This window comes from Daphnia carinata, chromosome 4 (genome assembly GCF_022539665.2).
Source record: "Daphnia carinata strain CSIRO-1 chromosome 4, CSIRO_AGI_Dcar_HiC_V3, whole genome shotgun sequence".
In the NCBI taxonomy this organism is placed as follows: Eukaryota; Metazoa; Arthropoda; class Branchiopoda; order Diplostraca; family Daphniidae; genus Daphnia; species Daphnia carinata.
The window spans coordinates 3,460,295-3,479,238 of record NC_081334.1 but is presented as its reverse complement, the minus strand read 5'-3'; the positions used below and the strand labels follow the sequence as shown (position 1 = coordinate 3,479,238).

Sequence of the window (18,944 nt, the reverse complement as noted above, 5' to 3'; positions counted from 1 at the left end):
TTGATCAAATACATAGAATTTTAGTAGCATAAGACGTAACCTAACGCGTAGGACTTACCTATTTTATTTGAAGCTAAGCTGAAGCGATGGCCATGAAGTTGAGCAACGTCTATCACTGAATTGAATTTGAACTAGTAATCACTGCAGTTGTCTGTCCGCGAAATGTTGAGTTACGACTAAATGTTAAAGCCTTAGGCACAGGCTTTCGAGGGCACGATAAAGGATTGTAGTTGTGCAATTGTAGTACTCCATCCTTTGACGCGTCCGTTTCTCGTACATGATATGCTTAGAGTTGTCAACCTCGCACCTGTTGCTTGTGCAGACGTACTGCAGACGTTTTCAGTTCAACAAAATGGCGTGGACGTTGTCAACTTATCGTTTAGATGTGCGCAATTTTGATGTGCTATACTTCCAGTATTCCGCCAACAATAGTATAATTTAACAATTAGGGCGTAATCGTGCCTTCAGAGCCAATGTCCAGGATTTTGCCAATCGGTCCATGGGAAATATCAATTTGTACGACAGATTATTTCGGCAGCGTTTGGTGCACAAGAAAACAACAACGTTTGATCACCTGCAATAAAACAATAGTCCAGGGTAATTTAATTCGATTCTCACTTGTTTCACAATGAAGATTTTCTGTGATTACGTAAGACTTGGAAATAACGCACAGAGATATGCAGCACATAAATCTTCTATGGCTTGCCACAGTAATTATTAGTTGATAGTCTTATGTTAAGTTTAGTTGCATCTAAACCTAAAGCCAAAGATAAATCGGCATAAGCCAGAATGTGTACACCCAATTTTACAATGGAATTCCTGGCCTCCTTAATGCTGATGTCTAATAGTGGTGTTCAGTCTAGCTAGGCAATATCATCCCTTATGAATTGAAGTGCTGGAACTCACTATCTTAACACTTTCTACAGCAGTTAAAACGACCACTCAACTCGAACACGAAAAATAATTATCGCTCGTAAAGGTAATTGCCTAAGAGTTTAGAAGAAAACATAAAAAATGGTCTTGATTTCTAGGGGGGTGTTTCGTTATCTTTATCAAGTTTAAAAGAGCAGTTTGCAAATGCGTACCGATTGTAAAACTTGTGCTTACGTACAAGATTAACGTTCGTTTCAGTCAAGTTCAGTGCATGTATCGCGTGCACAAAACTTTTCCTGCAATAAATAAATGTCAACATGTAACTAACCAGGAAAATGGAGACACTAATTCATTCGCCCGGTTCTTTTGCTTGGGTGGATATATAAACGGGTTTTCAAAATACCTATTTCTGTACAGTGAGTTCTCGAAACGCAGTAACATGGTTGTCTTCAATCATCTCCCTGTTCTACTCATTGTCTATTGCTCATTTGGTTTCGCACTTGGAAGCCGAGTGAGCATCAGCAACAACGGCTATCGCGACATCGTTGTGGCCATTTCACCTGACGTCCAACAAGACAAAGCTGTTGATTTGTTGACAAACATTCAAGTATGCAAAATACCTTTATCTCTAAAAGCAATTTACAAAGGCTCTGTCTAAATTTTAATTGTTCATTGTGGTTTGCAGAGAATCATCACTGAGGCTTCGGCTGATTTGTATACGGCTACACGGCAAAGATCCTACATCGAATCGGTGCGAATTCTAATCCCACAGTCGTGGGTAAACATCACGGCGAATCCCAACACTTGGGAGTCCTTCGACGTACGTAGCAAAATAATTTAATTTCAATACAAGAAACCCTTGAATATTTTACGAACGTTTCAGGATGCTGAAGTTCAAATCGACCTTCCAAATTCGAAATACGGTAACAGGCCGTACACCGTGCAACTAGGCGGATGCGGCGATCCTGGCCAGCACATTCATTTGACTCCAAATTATGTTTTAACTTATAATTCGAGCCTGATCACATCTCAATTCGGCCCAGCTGGTAATGTTGCTTTATCTCGAAACGTTAACAACTATATTACGTTTGTAACATACAGGCAAGGCGTTCGTGAAGGAATGGGCCCGATTGCGCTACGGGGTTTTTGAAGAGCACGGTTACAAGGGCGCTGATTCTGCTTATCCAACCTTCTATCGGCCAGGATCTGCTCAGCAGCCAGCTGATATGGTGCCCAATGTTTGCTCCAATGAACCAGCTGACTTTACGATTGACTACGGTTGCGGTGTGGACCCCGAGACAGGCCTTTATGATTCGAATTGCATGTACAGTTTTGTGAAGACGTTTAAGCCTACGTCATCCATCATGTCCGATAACAGAATGCTCTCCACGGTATCTCTACATTACAATTGGCTTTCCTTAAAAAGTTACTCATCGTTTTGTTATTGCAGGCGGTGCGTTTTTGCGATGACGATCCGTCCAGCCTTCACAAACACAACCGAGAAGCACCGACCAAGCAAAATGCTGTTTGTAATTTGCGAAGTGTTTGGTCGGTTATTTCGAATCACGCCGATTTCGCCGGGAATAACAATCCGCCTGCTGCCATCGCCAATGTCAAACCGATGTTCAACATCGTTCGAGTTTTGAACGGTGGTCGCTACGTCCTCGTTGCTGACGTTTCTGGAAGCATGGACAGTTATGTAAGCACAGTAGCAGCTTTCTCAATTAACTTCAGAATCTTTTTTTTAAGTATTTTTAAAGAACCTTATGATATGCGATTGGCTTCTTTGTAGAATCGTATCAGCAGATTAAACGAGGCGGCCCGTCGTTGGATCAAATACGATGTTCGACATGGTACTTCTTTGGGTATCGTCAAGTTCAGGTAAATCTACAATTCATTTCGTCCAAACCCAACCGCTTAAGTGCAAACTTTTATTTCACCGTTGTATATAATTACAGTGATACCGCTTCAATCTTAAGTCCCTTGACCGTCGTAAACGATAGTGCCCGCCAAAAATTGATGGATAAAGTTCCATACTATACAGAAGGCAGCACATGTATAGGATGTGGTATCCAGACAGCTGTTGATGTAAGTGTCAGGTTAATCCACATTTTTCAATGAAAAGCGATTAATTTCTTTGAAACAAACATTTAGATGTTGGCACCTGGTGGTAAAGGAGGCGTGATCGTCTTAGTGAGTGATGGCATGGAGAATCACGATCCGCTCATAGCAGATATGTATCCCCAATTAATCAACGCCCAAATTCAAGTCGTATCTCTTGCTTTCGGGTAATACTCTATTGATCAATGACTCAGATTTCAGCCTGCTAAAAGATTTCACGATGAAGCCGCGCTGCTGAGAATGAAATCGAAGTTTTGGCTACGAAAACCGAAGGTAAAAGTTACTTCATTCACGACAATGGTCAAAGCGACGAGCTGAACGACGCCTTCACTGGATCATTAACCTATCAACCGGCCGTGCCTACTGGGGACCTTACGGTTGTTCTCTTCCAAAAAAAATACCAAAATGGCAAACAATTCGAAGATTATGTCACTGTGGACTTCACTGTCGGTCGAAACCTCACCTTCCGCCTCGAATTTACGCAGAGAAATTACATTTTGGGCTTCTACATCCAATCGCCCAGTGGCCAATTGTACCAAAACATTATCTACGACAACACTGCGAAATTGGCCTACTTCATCGTTCCCGGCATTGCCGAAGAAGGGGATTGGAGATTCACGTTGAATGTCAACTCGGCTTATTCTCAAGATTACGCAAATGTTATCGTCACGTCGAAAGCGAGAGTCGATTCAACGGCACCAATCACCGTCGAATGCTCCGTCCCCAGTGGAACAGTCGTCTACAATGCTTCCACAACGGCCGTCCGTCTTGTGGCTGTTGTCAAACAGGGCCGTAATCGTGTCATCGGAGCTAACGTCAAGTACATACTATCCATCAAATCCTTTTTTTTTTTAAAGAAACATTTCATTTAGATAATTGTGTTTTTTAGAGCTTACATCGAAGCGCCCAACGCCTTACTTGAAGTAGTCGATTTAGAAGATACCGGCGTCGGAGCCGATACCAACAAAAATGACGGTATCTATTCACGCTACTACGTGGCCCTTAGTCTTACTGGACGCTACACTTTGGTATGTAAAGTTAACAGCACGCAAACTACTTACATTGAAAACGGATCGACCACACGACAGCGATCCGCTATGGGCAATTTCAACCGCGTCCAATCCGGTGGCGCTTTTAGGGTAAAAATGATAACAAATATTGAAATTGTTATGTTAACAATCTGTCGGATAATTCAAAGTTAATAAATATTTCAAGGTGGAACAGCCAAAGGTAAATCCCTACCCACCCAGCCGAGTAACGGATTTAAAAGTGGTGGCAATCCAAGTTGATCAAATGTCTTTGACAATTGAATGGACGGCCACTGGTGATGAGCTCGATGTCGGAACGGGTAATACATTCTAATAAATTTACATTTTCCATCAGTAATTAAAACGTTTCAAAAAACAAATTTAGCCTCTGCATATATGATTAAGTATTCGACTACATTTGGCTATCTGATGGACAACAATTTCGATTCAAATTTGGCTGTGCAAGTTGGATCGCAAGACGTCCTCGATGGCAGTTTGCAACCGTTGGAATCTGGAAACAGGCAAAGCGTGTCCCTCCGGCTTCCTTTGACTGCCGACGAAGTGATTTATTACGTCGCGCTAAAAGCTGTTAACAAGAATGGGTTACTTAGCACCACTTCCAATGTCGTCTCAGTCAAAATTGCTGCTTTGAAACCACTACAAACGCAACCATCGACCACTCTAGCGCCACGCACAATAGCCAGCAACTTCACCGTTGGTATGTATTCTCATTATCTCATCCGAAAAAAGGAAATATCTCTAAATTCTTGCTCTACCAGGGTGCAATGGAGTATTGACGACCCCTAGCGGATTGTTAACGTCTCCCAACTACCCTGGCGCCTACCCCAATAACTACAATTGCCAATGGACCATACAATTGGAACCTGGCTCCAAAATTCGTTTGACATTTAGCCATTTTGCAATCGAAAGTCCTTTCGACTACGTCGAGGTGTACGACGGATCATCCACCTCTGCTACTTGGCTGTTGCAACACACCGGATCGACGCTGCCCAGCGCACCTGTTACCTCCTCGTCCAACGAAATGCTGGTGCGATTCGTCACCGATGCCACTGGCAATTATTTTAGAGGATGGAGGGCTACCTACACTGCCGCCTAACGGTGTCTTTTGATTTGATTACGTATACCGTGTTGACACAGGTCTTCCTTATGGCCAACGATATTAATGATGTAGTAAATAATATTCCTGTAGCATGAGCAAATTGATTCACTTACCGTTTTCTTCTTAGTCTGATTGAAGAAAAGTAGAGCTCAGAAGACATAGGCTCAGCAAATGATGTCCGTTTCACATTGGCTTATACTGTTTACTTCGCTGTTCTCACGATCACTTTTTGTTTTAAGTTTGTGTAATCAAAATAAGTTTTTTACTGTTTAGTAATGGTAAATTGGTTGCTCCTTCCTTTTGGAATGTTTTATATGCAAAAGAATTACAGAAACGATGGCCGTGACATTGTTGAGACCCTCAATACCGATGCAACAACACTTTTCCTTGGAAGAACTATCACTTGGACGCTACTGAAAACCAATTGAGCTGAAACGGTAAAAAAAGATGGGAACTAACACCTGTGTCCTTCATCGTGCCCTTGCCTTTGGACGTTTGCAAATTATACGTCTAAAAAAAATGCAAACCAAAAGCTGAAAATTCAAGGTTACTTAATAACTTCCTTGCTTTTCTCCGACACATTTCCAACGGGAAGGGTAGGAGACCCAGTTTTCGTTCCCGTCCTTCTCAATTGCTTCCTACCCCTACCCTGTTTTTTTCTGCGTTGTATTCCCAACCTTACGGCTAGTTCTTATGTAAAAACATTGAGATCAATGCAAATGAGGCTAACCTTCGCTTACGTCAGAATGTAACCACACCTTTTCTAAATCTGTAGGAAATATTCACGTGTAGCTTCGAATTTTCTTTTCTTGATGCACAGCTGCAGGGAAACTTATTAAAAATGTAAATCAAATAGCCCGCCAGAGACGAATTACCGGCATATGACGTCACTAAGCTTGCAGTTGTTTATCTGTCTGCTACAGCATGTTCGTGAAAAATGTCAACAAACGCGTTTGAGAAACTTTCCAATGAAGCTTTTGGTTGGCTAGCATATGATTTAGTAGTAAAATTGGTCTTATAACGATCGTTATTTAGAACTCTATTTATCAACGAGCGTAACGCACCTGGAAGAATTACCGACTTGCTTGGAATTCTATCGTAACTTTGTGGCCCAAAATCGACCTGTGATTATTCGTAATGCTTTCGCCAGCTGGCCAGCCCTATCGAAATGGAACATTGAATATTTTAGGTTGTGTTCGTATCTTGCTATTAATGAATTCGTAATGTCATTCTAATTTTTATCACAGGCAGCACTATGGGACAAAAGATGTCACAGTCACCGTCACCCCTAATGGCTATGCTGACGCTGTCACGGATGGACATTTTGTCCTGCCCCTAGAAAAAGTAATGCCCATAGATCAGTTCTTGTGTTCACTGGAAAACCCTGTTGAAGATAGAGTTCACTACATCCAAAAGCAGAATTCTAATCTCACACAAGAGTTTCCCGAACTGATTGCAGATTCTGCCAATGAGATTGAATGGGTTTCTACACTGTTTGGTGCCAAGCCAGATGCTGTCAATTTCTGGATGGGAGATGAGCGAGCAATCACATCAAGTACTGGCCCTAATCACTTAAAAGTATCACAAAAAGGCATCCACCTAATCATGACACATCCTTTGCAGTGCACAAGGATCCATATGAGAATATGTACTGTGTTGTTTCTGGCCACAAAGATTTCATCCTACATCCCCCTACAGACCAGCCCTGGATACCTTATGTCAATTATCCCACAGCTGGTTACCAAGAAGTTGATGGCGAATTAAAAATCGTACCTGAAGGTGATGGAGCTATTCCCTGGATAGACATAGACCCATTAAATCCAGATTACAACAAATATCCCAAATACAAAAATGCTCGACAAATTCACTGCCGCGTTCACAAAGGTGAAATGCTTTACCTGCCTTCTCTTTGGTTCCACCACGTCCGCCAATCGCACGGATGCATAGCCGTCAACTATTGGTACGACATGGAGTACGACATCAAGTATAACTATTTCGAATTTGTCAAAGATTTAATCAATGCTCACGTGTGACGAGTGCAAAAAAAAAAATTAATAAATAATGTCACTAAATATTCTGTGATAGGAATGTATTCTTGATATCGAAATCAATGGCACAAGACTAATCAATCCGACAGCGGTCACAACGAATGTTTAAGACTTTTTATTTTATACAAGAAGAAATTAGATAATCCTAGGATGTTGTTTCAGGAGGAGGTGTAGTCGTTTTAAACGATTGAAACGTATCCGTCACTGTTGGTTCTGTGACGGCTATAAAAAAAATATATAACATTAATCAATACCTTCAATCCCCATTGGCTAGAAATTACCTGGACGTAGGGCAGGGTCGTTTAGATAGAAGAAATTCGGTGATAAAGAGCAATCCACTTTATCAACGTCTTGACATGTCAACGTCGCCTGGTCAAAGAGTAGCCCAACACCACACGTAAAAGCGTGCGACACCACTCTACATAACATCATTATGTTTAAAAAAAAAAAATTCATTTTGGAAAACTTGATTAATTCTCTACCTGTTTTTTTTTCCAACCCCACAGGTATAGAATCGTCTGCAACCGCTGGACACGTCAGCATAGAAGCCTCCATTAATACGACCGATGCAGGTGAACGGCCCTGTGTTATCAGCCGGAGTAGGTGATGGAGTCGGTACCGTTTCACTGGCGTAGCGTAGCGTCGTCGAATTGTAGACTCGACGTCCCGTTCCGGGTCTTCTGGTCCTGTTTCTCTTCGGCGTCGGAGTGGAAGAAGGTTCCACGGCGTCCCTCCTAATGCGCGGATGGAACGCGCCGCGGCTCCCGCTGGAAGGTTTACCGAAAAATGGAATTCGCGGAACGTCGGCTTCGATTTGACCCAACAACCTCAAGACGTCCTCGTCCTCGGCGATGTCACTAGGGCGTCGCGATGGCACTTCCGGCTGTACTTCCGTTGTCGAGCGCGGAGGTGGTAAAGTCGAAGAAGATAATTCATTTGGCGGCTCGCTGAATGTTCTATCATTTTGAATCAAATCAGTAATTAAATTCGTTTGCTTTATTAAGAAACATTTAATTAACGGTAATTCTGGGATGACTGGGGACGTCGGTGGATCAGTTGTTGTTGTTGTTGTTGCAATTGTTGTTGTTGTTGTTGGCTCTGTTGACGTCGTCATCGGTTCAGTCGAAGTTGAAGTGGCAGTCAACGTGACGGGCGCTACGTCATCGTAATCGGCGTAGTCGTAGAACGTGTCCGTCTGCTGGACATTGTGCTCGTCGGCGAAAGAGCCTGCCTCGCCCGAGGGCACTTTACGACCCGTCTGCCTGTGTGGCGATACATCGAAAATTCAATTTCAAATTGGGCCAAAATGATTATCGAAAAATGAAAATCTTACAAGATGAGACCGTGTTGGCCGTAGAGGTCCAAATTGAGATTGTAAAAGGCTTCCGAGTTTGCGCAATCCACTTCGTCGACTCTTTCGCACACCTACATCCATCACGAATGAAATCAAATTGGAAATTGTTTTTATTTTTTTAGAAATTCGGGTCAACGGCAAATATTTCGTTGCGAAATCATTACCCTCGTTTCTTGATCAAAGACGGTCCCGGCCAGGCAAAGGAACTTGATATCTTGTATTTCTCCTAAACGAAAAAAAAAATAACGGTCATACCCGTTTCAATTTCTAATTCAATAAAAATAATTTACCTTCTTGGCCGAGAGTGCAAACGTGAAACATTTGGCATCCGCTAGCGATATCGGCGTAGTAACCGCCGATGACTTTTCCCTCGCAAGAGAAACCGGATGCGCCGATGGACGGCATGTCAGCGATCTTCGTTTCAAATTGTTTTTAATTTTTAAATAAACAATTGAAAGAGTCTATCAGATGATGGGGAACTCACCTGTGGCATGCCAACAGGTACGGCCTGGCTCGTGCAAACAAGAACGGCCACTAGTAGCAAGAAGACGTTGCATTGCGGCACTGTGAAACGACAAAAAATCATTGGCGGTCGTAATGAGTCGAACGCAGAGACCAACTGAAAACGTTTTAGATATTTCTCTTTCCAGCTTCGTAAATGCCGTTTTCTTTTCCGTGGGAGTTTGCCAAAGAAAACAAAAAAAAAAAAATATCAAAGAAGGTTGCGCAATTTTATTTTTGCTGGGGTAAAGAGGATGTGAAAGTTCACAGCCCAATGGGGAGAAAACGGGGCTAAATAGTTGGCGCCCTCAACAAAAAAAAAAAAAAAAAAAAAAAAATGAAACTATTCGCCTATTTGCAACTTGCAGTTTGGCGGATGTAAATGCAAAACAAAAATAAAAGGAAGACTCATTCTCCATATATGGCAATGCTGCGCATATCGGAAATCGGACGATCCCGCGCGGGACTCTTTTCAAGTTGCTAATCACGATGATGTTGAAATGGAAATGAAAAGAAAGTCTTTTTTTTCTTTTTGTTTGTTTGTGGTTTTTTTTTACACGCATTTCTATCCGACGTGGGCGAATAGATCTAGAAAAAAGAAAAAAGAAATGAAGACGTGGGATTCTTTGATATTTGCTCACGTCCCCGACCTTGGCTTCGAATCGTGACCGCCATTCCTTTCCCCGTTCCATTTGCCTTTTTTTTTCCGCTCACTTTTTATTTATTTATTATTATTTTTTTTTTTTTTTCGTCTTCTTCTTCTTTCTTCTCTACCCAACAGCCAATCATCGCGGTTTTAGTTACTCTGCTCTACTTTTACTTTTTCCTTCTTCTTCTTTTGCGTTCAGCCAAGACAACGACATCACTTCTTTTCTTTTTCTTCTCGTAATCTCAAAAGGGGAAAGTTTAAATTCTTCTATTCACGCCGAGGGAGGATTTATTCAATAAGATGACTCGGATTTTTATTTTAAACAATTCTAAGAAGTAAAACGCATAGTTTTTAATGTGGCAGACGGGCAGGCGGCCAAATGCGAGACGCCGTCCAGTCGTGTCCTTTTTATTTTATCGGTTCCAAAGAACAGATGACCTATGATATTTTTTTTTTTTGCGTGTGCAATTAAAAGCTGAATGCAACTCTCGTGTTTTGTTTTTTCAATGGACGCATGATTTCTTCATCGGTCAGCTATTTTTGCAGAAATTAAAAGGCCCAATTAAAACAACGCACATCCTTCGTTTTGCAATGACCGTGAAATTGCAATGCAAATTCATGGGGTTTCTCTCTCTCTCTCTCTCTCTCTTTTTTCAAAAGCAATGATTAAAGCGTACCCAGGGTTTTTTCATTATGCTATCACCTTGATATAAATGTTTCTAAAGCGTGGGCAGCAGTCAAAGAATTAAAATTCTGCGCCAATGATTTGCATTTTCGCGTGCGGGGCGCAAACCTTCAAATTTGAAGGTCCCCCCTTTGTTTTTTTGCCTGTCACATTTTGTTACAAGTGAACACTAAAAAAAAAGTAAGAGCAGGAAGTTTCCTATACTGGTGTTATGATTTTTGCGCAGTCTAATTAAGGAGCGTGTGTTGAGATTTCCGGGAACCCGTTGGCCATCTACAGACAGGGCATTCATAATTCGCGTGTGCGTCTCTGACACGCTCGAGAGAGTGAAAGGTGCATTCCGAGTCATGTTCACTACACTGTGATTTGAAAACAACACTCGGGGGCGTCAAAGTTCACTGCCATCACGAGTCGTTAAAATAAGAGGCGATCCCTCGAAATGCAACCCTTCTACTTACAGCAATTCGAAACGGGTCCTAATGATATGCAACTGTTGTCAACAGGTAAGAACTAAGCGCATAGCATTTTGCTTTCATTTTCTGATTGTACAGAATATTCGATTGGCTACCGCACTTGTTTCTTTTGCTTTCATAACTTCCAATAACTGAGTATCAAATGTACTTGTCACACAACACTGAAACGCTGTTACCAACCGGATTTTATCACGCGGGATTGGGACAGCGCTCTTATTCAAATCGGCTTTTAGATATACCTATATATCCTAGATTTACTGAACGCATTAATCACACGTGCAAGCTCGCCCGATTTCGACACGTTTCTTACATTTCAAAAACAAATACAAAACTGCATGGTGATAGTCTTCCATGACAGCCGTAATAGAAAGGAACAGCATGTGTGACCAACATATTTTGCTACCGGTTTTTGTTTTCTTTCTTCAGAAATTTTCGTCCTAAAAAAAAAAAAATAAACAAAAGGTCTTTCTCTTATTTTTAAGCCATTCTTCAAACTAGAAGCGATTTTTCCTAGAAATACGGGCGCGGTCGTTTCATGTTTGAGTCCATTTTTTGTTTCTTTTCTTTTGATATTCTCCAAAATGTTTTCATTCATTATTTCGTACGTATTTATTATTTTGGACGTTCTTTCTCTCGCATTTCGAAAAGAAGAATTCCTTTCACTCGCGTCCCGCTGTGTCAAATTGTAAAAAGAAAAACACATCATTTGTGGAAGCGAAAAAAGAAAGAGGGAGTCTCTCTTATCGCGTGCACAGGTGACGATGGAGTTCGATGAAGAGAAGGTTGTACAGACGGGATTGTTTTTTTTTGTTTTTTCTTAAACTCTCATTTTTTTTTGTGTTTTTGTTTTGTTTTAATTCTTCAAAGAAAAAATATGTACGGTTGCTCCTCTCACTTTTTTTTTTATTGAACGCGTAGGTCGCCCAATCAAAATCAAAGCTGAAGGCTAAAATAAATCCACACAAAGTCCTTATAAGAAAATGATGATTGATGAGAGCCAATCGGCGCAAAAACAAAAAAAAAACAAAAAAAACAATACCAATAAAAATAGTGTTCATCAAGGACGGAATGCAATGCCGTTCGGAATAATTGCCTGGATAGCTGCTCCGATAATCCCGCACGATCAGCTATTCTGTTGGCGTAGCAGACAGCGTGTCGGGGGACAAGGTGGCCTGCTTTTTTATTATTTATCATCGCGAAAAAATAAAAGATTTTTTTTTTTTAAGATACTGAATAAACAAGAAGAAAAAAAAGGAAGGTCGTTCAAGGATTGGCGATTTTTTGTCCAGCCGCTCACACGAGCCATAACGAGTTTGAGCGGTTATTATGGAACAGTTTGGCGCATCGGGGACAGTTAGAACCAAAAGGTGGCAATCGCGATAGGGGGCCGAGGAGAACGAGATTTTGCAAAACCTTGAACAACTCACGGCTACTCTACATTTACATATGCTGTGGGAAAAAAAAACAAAAAAACAGCTGATCGAACGCCCATAATGAAACGACCTTTTACGTGGGAGTGGAACACACACACATTTTTTTTTTTTTTTCAATGTCGGCTACGATTGGTTTAACCTAAAAAATAAAATAAAACAAATGCCGGTAGTGCAATGTACGGTAAATAAAAAAACAAAATAAGGAGCTATCATTTTAGAATAAATATATGGTATTTATATTCTATATTCAAATTTTTGTCGATGTTTGAACCAATAAAAATGATTGGGCTTTGATAAAAACCCGATTGCATTTTAATCGGCAATCGTATTGCATACTTGTGTTTAAGCCCAGAGGCGACACACGCGATTGAATAAATAACAAACAGATTTCGTGTTCGACTTACCGTCCGATAAAGACGTTAACCAGCAACGACGGCGATTACAATCCATCACTGATCCAAATAGCTTTGTTGATAACAATTTAAAAATTTTTTTTTTAATTAGATAAATAAAATGTAATTGCTTTCTCGTCAACTCGTTAGTTGTCCCCCCTCCAATCAGTCGATGAAATTCTTTTCTCAAATCGATAGGTGAACGCTCGACATGACGGCAACACTGTTGATCTCCAAAAAATTCACCGACATTTGATAACGCACTTTTCTTAAACTAAATTCTCTAAACAAATTAAAATACTGTACAACACAAAAAAAAAACAGTTTGGGAGCAAATAGCCAGTGCGGCTGTGCCCGACAGCGTTCGACGGTTGACTGACGGGTGCGGGATTATCTCTCTCTCTTTCTCGGCTATATAAAGCGAGCTATAGCAAAAAAAAAAAAAAAGAGAACCCTGCCTTGTACAATGAGAAGGTAAGAGAGAAAGAGAGAAGTCGTTCGGACAAGGTTGTGTTTCCCTTTTCCTTTTTTTTTTTTTCTTCTGACAAGGGGCTCCGGCATATACGCGCAAACACAGGTATATTGAGATATATAGATTTACTCGCCCTTCCCCCCTCCTGTACAAAATCATCCGGTACGTCCCTGCACCTCCAGAAAAAAAAATGAGAAGGATGTGCTTAGAAAAGGTGTGGACCCTATGAGAAAAAGAAGAAGGGGGTCGAAAGTTTGTATTGGATTTTTGATTTGAAATCGTTTCACGACAGTTTGGGTGAAATGCAGGTGCCCGCATCGATTGTACGTTCGACAGCCATTTGCATTTCTCTCTAATTAGAAACGTAGATAATGAGCCAATTAAATGGCGTGAACGTATTTTAATAGGAAAAAAAAAACGAGTTTACGCAACTTGTGTTTCTTTTCACTGTTTAACCGCTTTTTCTTCCCTACAAAATCGATGGATGCTAATGAGGTCAGTGTGACGTCACGAGCTGCTTTGATTTGTGTGTGTGTTTGTTTGTTGCACACACACACACATTGTGTCGCTAACGATGACGAAGTGCGTGTTCGTGTAGATTGCGATAATGATGATTGCGCCCCTTTAAGGTGGATAGTGACAAATCCGTTATGAAACGCTGGGAACTTTGAACTGCGTGACGTCTGTGCCCGAACGAGAAAGAGATTTCGAACCAAAAATCAAGGATAGGTGACGTCATAACGAGACCATCGTTTCGAGGTCAGACAAAAATCGACAGCATTTTTTTGTTTTGCGATCCCGTCGATTTGATCTGAACAATTCGTGACGACATCCGCGCTATGATGAATAATTATTTCGAAAGGAGAATTTCGAAAATGCAAAAAAAAAACATCGTGAAACAGCCAAAACACACGAATTGAGAATATCGAGTGCGCGAGGAATGGGGAAAGGAGACATAGAAGGCAAGGTCAAGGCGTGTCTCATTTCACTGTACACGTACCTTTTTATCTCCCAAGGTGTGCGACAAACAACAAAGAAATGCCAATTACCATAAAAATCGGAAATTCGATCATTTTTTTTTTGAATATATATAAAAAAAAGGAACCTGCTCACTGTGACCTATGGCCTTGTCTTTACCCTGATGATGTGTAGACAATGATAGAAACAGTTTCAAAGAATTTGCGGTCGCCTTGCCAAGGTTTGCCTCTCTCTCTCTCTTGGACAAAAAAAAAAAACGTAAATGTGATGGCATACACAAACATTTTTACATCAGTCATCAAGTAAGAAAATCAACAATAGAGTTGCGTGAATATTCGGCTAGGGGGGTGGTCGAAGATAATCAGGGGGGTCCATCACGCCACAAAAAATAAAATGGAGGCTACCCAATTATATAGAGACACGATAGGGCGTGGTCGTTCGGGTGGAGTCCGTAGCGAATTAGACCATTTTGGCCATTGAAAGGGAATTCGGCGAGATGTGAAATTCAAAAAAAGAATTCCCCCCCCCCCCTTTTCCTTGCAGATCCAACTAAAGCCATAGAAAAAGAGACAGGTATAAATTGCCATGATGACTGATGGCACATATGTTAACACGCTAAAAAGCAGAGAGCATTCCTTTCGAAAAATAAAAGGGATTTTTGCGATCTTTTAAAAATGGAGAACGTTTGAAAAAAAAAAAACACCTGCCAAAAAGGCTTTTTGTCTTTTTTATTTCATACGCGTAGATGTCGTAATGTTGCATGTTTTATTACATGAACTGCGCCCAAAAAGTGTATAAAGAAATGAGAACAAATCGTTCATTTTTTTTTTCTTTCAAATGTATATCATAGAGTCTGGATTGCAAGTGTCAACGCGACCCACTTTCGATGGAACAAGACAATCGGCGATCCCTTCACCTCGTTCTTTGAATAATTTCGTAAAATCCGATTTAATCGTCGTGTCAAAATTCAACGAAAAATCCTTATCCGCATCGCCCTGTTCTTTTTCAAAGGGTGTGGCAGTTATCCCGCGTTTTACTGATTTAAAAAAAAAAAGTACTGTGATTAACACACCGATTATCATTTAAAAATGATAACGTCGATGAAACCGGGCAAAACATTTAATTTAAAAAATATACATATTTACCCCCCTGCATTTAAAAAAAAAAAAAAAAACGGAGAGTCACAAAATCTAGTAGAAGAAGAAGAAATAGATTTCAGGGAGGAGGGAACCGGGCGGAATTGAGGTCAGGGTCCGGGCCGTCTCTTTTCTCTCCCTGTCTCCGCTCCCTCCCTTTTCTTTCTATACCCGCGTGTATTTTTCTCTCTCTCTTTTTTCTTTCTTTTTTTTTTAATAATCCAGGAAAATAAAAGTAAAGGTGATGGGAGTGGGGGGGGGGAGAAGAAGAAAAACGGTAGCCTTTAACAACGCGCGGACTCCGGAACGCATTCCGGCTAAAGAAAAAAAAAAACGTATATAATGATCGTTTCAAATAAAAGAATCATAAATCGTGTATAGAGAAAAAGGACAACATCTGACTGAACTAAGATTTACTGATGTATCGACGATGACAAATTTTTATGATCACAAATGTTTTTTATTTTTTTATTTTATTTTCTTGTTGTTTGGCTATTGCCAGAACTTTTTAAGTCTAATGGTTTGAAATGAAAAATTTCTTTCTTTTTTTTTTTTTTATTTCGTAAAAATGCGTGGATGGGGAGGACTATAAAGTCTTTGTACGCAGGCCATTCCGGATGAGACGGAAACTAACATTTTGTTGTTGCCTACGTGAGCATTCTTTTTTTGCCAGCGGAAGGTGATCCGCACCAAGGGCAAAAAGGCCCTATATCGGTCGATCTCAGGGTGAAGAAGGTGAAAGTGCTCCTTTTTGTTTTTGTTTTTTTTTTTGAAAAATTTCCATGATGAGTTCACTGAAAAAGACGATCGGTGAATCGTCACTTTCAGGCCATTTACTTGTTAAAAAAAGAAAAAAGAAAAAAAGAATGGCGCCAGACGTTGGTTGTGATAGCCATCCGTCACATTGGCGAGTGAAGGGGAAAAATAAATGTTGAGCATTTTTGCCCTGCGTCGTGATGAGACCACCTACATTTACTGAGGCCAAATGTCTTCGGAGGAACGATTCGCCATGGCGTGCCTCCTATGTGTTCCAAAATTGGGTAGAGAGAACACACGAAAAGAAATAGAAGGAACACGCATTTCATCCTGTTATGGTAATTGCACTATTTCTCTAGAGGTAGATCTACTCGAAAAAAAAAAAAAATTAGCTCACCTGGTAATACACACAAGTCCCAGTTTTTAATTCTCGACATAAAAGAGAATTTAGCGGTTGGCCGACAAAAGAATTAAATAGAATTCGTCCAGTTCCTAAGAAATCTTTGATGTAGATAATTAATGTTGTTTGTGCATGTACATAATACACGTCTCATTTTGGACACTTGCCCATTTTGTAAAGAAAATGAGTATTATTTTTTGTTTTGTTTTGTTTTTGACCCGATTCCTTGTTTCATTTCCAGTAGGTGCCGCATTGGCTGCTGCGTAATACCTCTATTGCACACACACACACACACACACACACACTCACACACATTCCGGATATTACAACCCTGCATACTTTCACTCTTCACGTTTTTTTTTCCCTGATAGATAAGATGCTGATCGCTTGACATAGATCTTTGATATTTTATCCATTGGGCTAGCTCAATCAGTGCCATGTTTTTTTTTTACATTAAAAATATATTGAAAGTGATCAATCGATAAACACCTCTGGGAAGGTATTCATCTAAAAAAAATCAGTTGTTGAAAAGGAGGCGATGATTGTGCGGATAACAGCTTTCAACGTGAAAGTAAAATGAATCGGTTACGGATCGATCATCTTCTCACATGCAAATTTTATGTAACCCTGAATTATATATTTTTAAAAAAATGGAACGTATTTTGCTCGTTTTTTTTTAAAAGAGAAAGGCCATGGTAGTTATGGCTCGCTTGTAAAGCTACACGCGATGGCCATTAACCGCATCAATCGTAAATTTAAAGACTAAATAAAAATGAAAAATAGCATCATTTTATTCCCCCCCCCCATCAGCCGGATTATAAAGTAGAGCTTCTATTACCACGCAGTTTCAGAAATCCTACCATTATAAATCCAATTGATGACATTTTTCAGTTTTGAATTCTTATTTTTTTATGTGAGATATGTTAATGGCCAGCGCGTGATTATTCGAGAAATAGAATTTTTTCAAAATCACAACGGATAACGATTGCGAAAAGGTTGAGGGTGAAACCGTTTTCACCTTTTCTAGTTTGGGCTTTTTGAGAAACGTAATAGATTCTCGCATGGCACAAGCGCGTCGGACTTTCTATATAACCCGAAATTGTTCATAGACATTATAATACTGGAACGTCAAAATTTCGTGACTGATGGCAAAATTTGTGTGCGGTGCGAAGACACATCATCATCAATCAGCATTGCACACCTTATAGGAATCTTTTAAATTCTAAAGAAAATCATTTCGCTCAAATAGTCCTCGGCCTTGGGGTGATCGGGTCGAATGCTTTTGCGGTTCGGGGCGGTTCATTTTCGATTTCGGGGTGAATCGGGTTGTAAATTTTGCCCCGTCAGGTTTTAATCGGGTAGCTTTATCGGGGTGCGCAACCCGGCCACCCCGTCCTAATTAGACCCGCACTAATTTTTTATTAATTTTTTTTTTACAGTAATCTTTATTTTTTAAAAAGTCAGCTTCTTTCAAAACACCACTCGTATTCAATAAGAAGACGGCAGATAAAGTTTATCAATTTATTTTGTTTTACTGTTCTGAAAGCAAAAAGTATTGTTAAACCTCCACCAACCAGAATTACCTAATCCCTAACCGGTGCATTAATACTAATACCATCAGTGAACGAACTGTGAGCTAAATGTTACGTAGAATTGAGTGACCAGTGTAAGGTGCATCCATAGTGAGACTTACCACCTTGCCATAATGAATAGGGAAATAAACGTAGGGGAAAGGGAATAGGAAACACGTTTTTAAGGCACACACAAATCACAAAATAGAATAAAAATAAGCGCATACTCAACCGTACCATCTTTTGTTGTTGTCTTCATCCGAATGTGCGTGAATCTCGGGGATCGGCGGCGATCCTCGTTGTCCAGGGATCCTCTTCGGTGGTGATCCTCGCTGTGCCGTGGTCCTCTTCGGTGGTGAATCCTCGCTGTCCCGTGGTCCTCTTCGGTGGTGAATCCTCGCTGTCCCGTGGTCCTCTTCGGTGATGATGTGGACCCTCCTAGACACACAGAAAAACGCTGTTAAACACTGAAAATTTTTAAATTGATACCTAACAGTCTCAGGGGAAGATCTTGGCTGGTGCGGCGGCGATCCTCGTTGCCCCGTTGTCCTCTTCGGCGGTGATGTAGGCCCTCCTGGTACAGATTTTAAAAAACGTTGTTAGGCATATCTAATTTTCAAGTGAATACGTGACAAAACCTGGACGATGATTTCGGCAGCTCCAGCGAAGGTCCCCGGTGTCCATGGTCCTCTTCGGTGATGATGGACCCTCCTAGACACATAGAAAAAAACACGGTTAAGCATTTTACTACTTTAAAGTTAATACTGGACAAACCGGGGACGACGATCTTCGGCGGTTGCAGCGGCGATCCTCGTTGACCCGTGGTCCTCTTCGGTGGTGATACCCTCCTAGATCAATAAAACAAAAGAATGGTTTTACACTTGAAGTGGTAAAATTAAAAGCTGACAAACCTGGGCGACGATCTGTGCAGCTCTGGTCGTGGTCTTCTTCGGT

At 40.7% G+C, this 18,944-nt stretch overlaps 3 protein-coding genes across 3 annotated transcripts; 2 read left to right on the top strand and 1 right to left on the bottom strand.

Moving 5' to 3' along the window:
• The first annotated feature begins 1,301 nt into the window (after positions 1 to 1,301).
• Positions 1,302 to 5,169, top strand: LOC130694360 (calcium-activated chloride channel regulator 4-like). Its single transcript, XM_059495118.1, has 13 exons — positions 1,302 to 1,480; positions 1,559 to 1,693; positions 1,757 to 1,919; positions 1,975 to 2,264; positions 2,324 to 2,572; positions 2,666 to 2,754; positions 2,832 to 2,961; positions 3,028 to 3,161; positions 3,221 to 3,814; positions 3,884 to 4,133; positions 4,210 to 4,342; positions 4,408 to 4,740; positions 4,802 to 5,169. Exons 1-13 carry the CDS (start codon positions 1,313 to 1,315, stop codon positions 5,137 to 5,139), a joined length of 3,006 nt encoding a protein of 1,001 aa, XP_059351101.1. The 5' UTR covers positions 1,302 to 1,312; the 3' UTR covers positions 5,140 to 5,169.
• An 821-nt stretch (positions 5,170 to 5,990) lies between these two features.
• LOC130695171 (bifunctional peptidase and (3S)-lysyl hydroxylase Jmjd7-like) lies at positions 5,991 to 7,194 on the top strand. Its single transcript, XM_057518297.2, has 4 exons — positions 5,991 to 6,122; positions 6,178 to 6,331; positions 6,390 to 6,697; positions 6,766 to 7,194. Exons 1-4 carry the CDS (start codon positions 6,080 to 6,082, stop codon positions 7,173 to 7,175), a joined length of 915 nt encoding a protein of 304 aa, XP_057374280.1. The 5' UTR covers positions 5,991 to 6,079; the 3' UTR covers positions 7,176 to 7,194.
• Positions 7,195 to 7,213: 19 nt separating this feature from the next.
• On the bottom strand, positions 7,214 to 13,025 carry LOC130694335 (uncharacterized). The gene is made up of 9 exons (XM_057517405.2): positions 12,690 to 13,025; positions 9,029 to 9,108; positions 8,835 to 8,958; positions 8,709 to 8,770; positions 8,524 to 8,615; positions 8,210 to 8,452; positions 7,673 to 8,146; positions 7,472 to 7,608; positions 7,214 to 7,412 (listed from the first exon to the last, which is right to left on the bottom strand). The coding sequence occupies exons 1-9, from the start codon at positions 12,733 to 12,735 to the stop codon at positions 7,336 to 7,338; spliced, it is 1,335 nt and encodes a 444-aa protein (XP_057373388.1). The 5' UTR covers positions 12,736 to 13,025; the 3' UTR covers positions 7,214 to 7,335.
• Between the last annotated feature and the right edge of the window lie 5,919 nt (positions 13,026 to 18,944).

Bases quoted from the DNA above. Each gene is read 5' to 3' on its own strand.
- LOC130695171 (XM_057518297.2), top strand. From the start codon at position 6,080: ATGTCAACAAACGCGTTTGAGAAACTTTCCAATGAAGCTTTTG. The intron at 6,123-6,177 runs GTTGGCTAGCAT...ATCGTTATTTAG, and splicing joins ACTTTCCAATGAAGCTTTTG to AACTCTATTTATCAACGAGC. The intron at 6,332-6,389 runs GTTGTGTTCGTA...TTTTTATCACAG, and splicing joins TGGAACATTGAATATTTTAG to GCAGCACTATGGGACAAAAG.
- LOC130694360 (XM_059495118.1), top strand. From the start codon at position 1,313: ATGGTTGTCTTCAATCATCTCCCTGTTCTACTCATTGTCTATTGCTCA. The intron at 1,920-1,974 runs GTAATGTTGCTT...TGTAACATACAG, and splicing joins ATCTCAATTCGGCCCAGCTG to GCAAGGCGTTCGTGAAGGAA. The intron at 4,741-4,801 runs GTATGTATTCTC...TTGCTCTACCAG, and splicing joins AGCCAGCAACTTCACCGTTG to GGTGCAATGGAGTATTGACG.
- LOC130694335 (XM_057517405.2), bottom strand. From the start codon at position 12,735: ATGGATTGTAATCGCCGTCGTTGCTGGTTAACGTCTTTATCGGACG. The intron at 7,609-7,672 runs GTAGAGAATTAA...GATGTTATGTAG, and splicing joins GGGGTTGGAAAAAAAAACAG to AGTGGTGTCGCACGCTTTTA. The intron at 7,413-7,471 runs GTAATTTCTAGC...TTTTTTTTATAG, and splicing joins CGACCCTGCCCTACGTCCAG to CCGTCACAGAACCAACAGTG.